Consider the following 4384-nt stretch of genomic DNA (forward strand, 5'->3'; position numbering starts at 1 on the left):
TCGCACAAAGCCTCGTCAACACAAGTTGTTATCCAGTGAGGACATCCTGGATAATCCTCTGACACTTAACCAAAATTTGCTAAAAAAAATACTTAATGCTTGATTCATTGTGATCTGAAACAGGTGGCTGAGCCCATAAACTCATCAGGAAAGTATTTACTGGGGTCAGGAAGGAGAGCAGTTTTTCCATAGACATTTATAGAAGCGCAAGTCTATTTGGAACCACAGTTACTGCCCCCTGGAGGTCGTTAAAAGAATGCAGATATATCTATGGTCAGTGTAAAATACTGCATTGGTGAAGCATTTCTAACGTAACAGGGAAATTCTGCATACTTGTCACTAATGAGGTAGGTCACACAACTTCAACATTAATGCACAATTCCGCTAGAGCTACTTCACAAGGAATGTGCTACTGTGCTCAGAGCTCATAGCCCTTTTTACTCTTCAAGTGTAACTCATCAGATCCTTCTCTAGGCAGAACATTAGACCACAGAGAAGCGGCTATATCAGAGCCAAAATTTGTTTTACACATTTTTTAAAAAATAAGTACACCAGTAATTGGGGTTAAAAGAAAAAAGCTGCATATGGGACCTGACAATCAGCCAATGCCCAGAAGAAACTTTGCCTGACACAAAAAATGATTTGACTCATGAATAATGGGCTGATTAACTTCATTCATTTCAATCTGTCTGCTTGACAGTTTACAATCATAAATGCCTGTGTTTTACTTACTTTTGTAAGTGAAATAAAAGTGACAGGCATCTTTGTGTCATATCTTTATTTTAATGATCAATAACTTATTCTGGCAATCTTATCGGTTACTTGTTTCAGTTGTTTTTTCACCTTTAAATTTATCTATATGCGACATTTTTCACTTCCGGGAACCATGAGACCACTTGCTGATGTGGCCCATAGTACTTGTCATCTGACGCCTCTCAGGCGTGTTTGTACTGTGGGGTCACATCCATGAACGAGGGTCAAGCCTCCATCATCATCACCACTGACATGGGACACTAGTCTGGGTTAGAGGTTGACTCTCTCAGAGGACCGAGGTATGCATGGCATGCCAACAGAGCAGGGGATCAACACCAACTCAGGTGAAATTCACCATGCTTGGTAAAGCTGCCCACTCAGTTGTTATTGAAGAGACTTAGTTTCCTGCCTTGCATGCTACACTAGTCAAGGCTGGAGGTCATCTCATTCAAAGAACTGAGGAATGTGAAGCATGTCACAAACATTAAATTCCACACACTACTCCATAATAACGATCGTGCTGCATTGAGAAAAGAGGGCACCCATTATGTTAAAGGTAAGAGGGAAAATCTATTAGAATTTGACAAATGGAAGTAACACTGCCCCAGCTGCTGAGGCAGGAGTAGTCACTTAGGTTAACCAAAGCAGAATGAGCCTGTTTTGCCTCAATATACAGGAAAAGCAGGCCTTTCTTATCACAAAGTGTTTCAAACACTAGCTTGACAGAGCGTGGTTAGGAGTGTGTTTTCTACAAAAACACGGGGGCTACAGAAAAAGTAGTATTCTTTCAGCAAAAAAGAAAAAGTGCACTGCTGGCCTGTGAAAGCATACTGCTACAGAAAACCGGCCACAGGGTCAATATTTGGCAGGAGAAGCAGCCACTTAAATAAGGTTTAGTCAGTGAAGCACTGGGAGCTGCCTAAACTCTCATATGCTCCTTCACTATATCTCCATATCTCTTCCAAAGATCAGCTGGGCATGACATGAAACAACATAAGGCCAGGCTCTGCTATCCATGTGCAAGGCAGCATGGTGAGGTTTAGCATATGTTCAGAGTACATGCATCTATGTATGGAGTGAGTCAGTCTAAGCAACACCTGACCATTTCTCTCGCGTGGCTTCTCCTGGGAGTGACGTGGCCGCTGTTATAACTAAAATCAGGTCTTTCTGCCAATTCTCTCCTTTCAAAAGAGCAAATAAAATAAAGGTGCCAGTATTTCACTCCAGCCTCTTTGTGACTGCATAACTGCACTTAAAGATAGGCTTAATAGTTAATGCATAAACCTCCTTCAAAGCAAGTGCCAGCCTGACTCCAGACTTACTTGTTACCCACCCCCAAAAATAATATGTGATCACATTCTGGCACATTTAATGGCATGACTATACACCACACAGTGACAACATAAGTTAGGCTATCAAGACAAGTCATCCTGAATCAAACGCACGTGGTGAGTATTTGTTGACCCAGCACAGGCAAAGTTGCTGAAAATCTTGTTTTTACCTCTGGAAACTGGAGAGTCTGGGGGGCAGGACGACTCCTTATTTTCGGGGGACAGTCTTTGCTTAGTATTTGCACTTCCTGAACTGAGTGTCGGACTGGAGGGGGGGCTGGAGCCCCGGCTGTGGCTCGTGGCTCCTCCGCACAGGGTCTGTGGCCGCGTGGGACTGCTCTGACCCGCACGAAGGAGCTGGTAGGGCACAGTGGCACGGATGGGGTGCAAACGGCAGCTGTTGTTGTTGAAGGAGCCGGGGGAGCCCGCATTGCTGCGTCTGACCCTCGGCTGCTGAAGCGAGTTGCTGGGGGCTGACATCCTCACAAAGTGACTGTAATTCTTATCGCAGTGAAAAAAAAAAAAAACACGTACTGCCAAAGTTGCTGTTTTTCTGCAGAAGGAGATGGTGGTGGGGAGAATGGGATGGGGTAGGGGGCGGTAAGATACACATTAGCTTGTTAGCAAAAAACAAAACAAAAAAACAAAAACGTTAGCTTCCTTTAAAAAAATCAGCTCATTCGTTCGAAGAAAAAAATAGGTCAAAGACGTATTATTACGGGATAAACTTACCTGTTAGATACTAACAAATGCCGTCGTAAGCTGCAAACACAACATGGGCAACTTTAAAAGTTGTTTTCTAATACTTCTCATTACGTTTAATTCGTGTTTTCCAGCTCTCTCTGCGTCTTCCCCATCCTGTCCACTCACTCTAAATGACAGTTCTTTCTACCAGACTACTGGCTGCTGCCTGTGGGCGGAACACAACGCTCGTTTCCGAGCGTATGATTGGACACTGGGGGTGTACAGTAACGACGCTGATTGGTCCAAATTTATCTATGGGCTACATTCTCAACCAATTATATCTGTAAATATTTTATCGGTACATTTTTTTTTAAATTACATAAAGAGCCTATAGCTCCAAAATAAATATTAAAACTTTGAACTAATAAAAACTTGTAAAATGAGTTCATGACATTATTCATTATTTTGTCAGATTCAGATGTAATTTGATGTAATTTCACACTGAGGTGAATGGCTTTTACTGCAGGCACCCTCTGCACCTCTTTACAGGCAGTGAAAACTTAGTCATCAATTTCAGCTCCACAGGAAATTTGGACCACCTCATACCACAAAGTCTACATTTATTAGCTGTTGTCCATATATGACTAACTGAGCTCCTTATTTTATTGTATTTAGATTGTTTTGCAATCGAGATTTTTTTTGTTCTACTTTCTATTTAACTGGCAATATGGTAAGAAATTTCGATACATTTTGTCACATTGTAGTGCTTTATTGAGCTACTTCACATCATTTAGTTTGTCACACGATGTGTTTAATGTTTTTTGCATTAATAAAGTAAAACCCAACCAGTTTATCCCAGCCTCATTTAGTGCACTGTCCACTAATCCAGAACCACCTTGCTTTGAGGAAACAGTGCTAAACACTGCAGCACCATACCTGTTAACCTCATTTATCAAGCGGTTTCCCTTTTGCAGAGGACTGGAAAGTTTATATCTTTTGATTTTAAAAAATATATATATTTATACAATCAACTCTGAGCGGCCTTGACCTTGTTTCACCTACTTTCCTGATTTCCTTGTCTCTGTTAATGATACTGTGCATAAGTGACTTGAGAGCTTGCTTATGTGACTTGACTCAGGTCAAATTCCTTTTATGCTTAAAGATATTTGGCAAATGAATGTGTGTGGTGAGACAGTTGGTCATCTGTTCCTTTTCCAATGGCAGAATCTCACTCTTATACTTCAGGCCAGCTACAGATGACAAAACATCTTTATTCCACAACAACTGGCCAAACTACATTTGTGTTATGTTTAGAAACATAAAAGTAAAAGGTCCAGAAAAGCAGCCAACTTGGAGTGGAATTATTTGTGTGCAAGCTCTTGTTTAGAAAATCAGGATGCTCAAAATCTATTGTTTTTTCTTTCTTTCTCACCATCTTCCTGAATGGACAGATTCTGTGGGAGTTCCCATGGGAGAATAATGAGTGACTCAATGAACAGAAAGAGTGAGCACGTGACAGAAAACCCACGCTAACTGCGTCTATGAAACATAATAATGTAAAAATAAGCCATATAAGGTTATGGAAAAACACCCCCATTCAGCAGTGCTCTAATTTG

General features: G+C 41.2%; 1 protein-coding gene across 2 annotated transcripts in view; it reads right to left on the reverse strand.

Moving 5' to 3' along the window:
• Nucleotides 1–2942, reverse strand: part of LOC134638028 (glucocorticoid-induced transcript 1 protein) — a 28256-nt gene extending 25314 nt beyond the window's left edge. For both annotated transcript variants that reach the window (XM_063488655.1, XM_063488654.1), the window contains exons 1-2: nucleotides 2817–2942; nucleotides 2255–2637 (exon numbers count right to left, since the gene is read on the reverse strand). In XM_063488655.1, the coding sequence (XP_063344725.1) occupies nucleotides 2255–2564 (310 nt within the window). In that variant the 5' untranslated portion in view covers nucleotides 2565–2637; nucleotides 2817–2942. The remainder of the gene's footprint in view (nucleotides 1–2254; nucleotides 2638–2816) is intronic.
• Nucleotides 2943–4384: the final 1442 nt, after the last annotated feature.

Source organism: Pelmatolapia mariae, linkage group LG10_11 (genome assembly GCF_036321145.2).
Source record: "Pelmatolapia mariae isolate MD_Pm_ZW linkage group LG10_11, Pm_UMD_F_2, whole genome shotgun sequence".
Taxonomy (NCBI): Eukaryota; Metazoa; Chordata; class Actinopteri; order Cichliformes; family Cichlidae; genus Pelmatolapia; species Pelmatolapia mariae.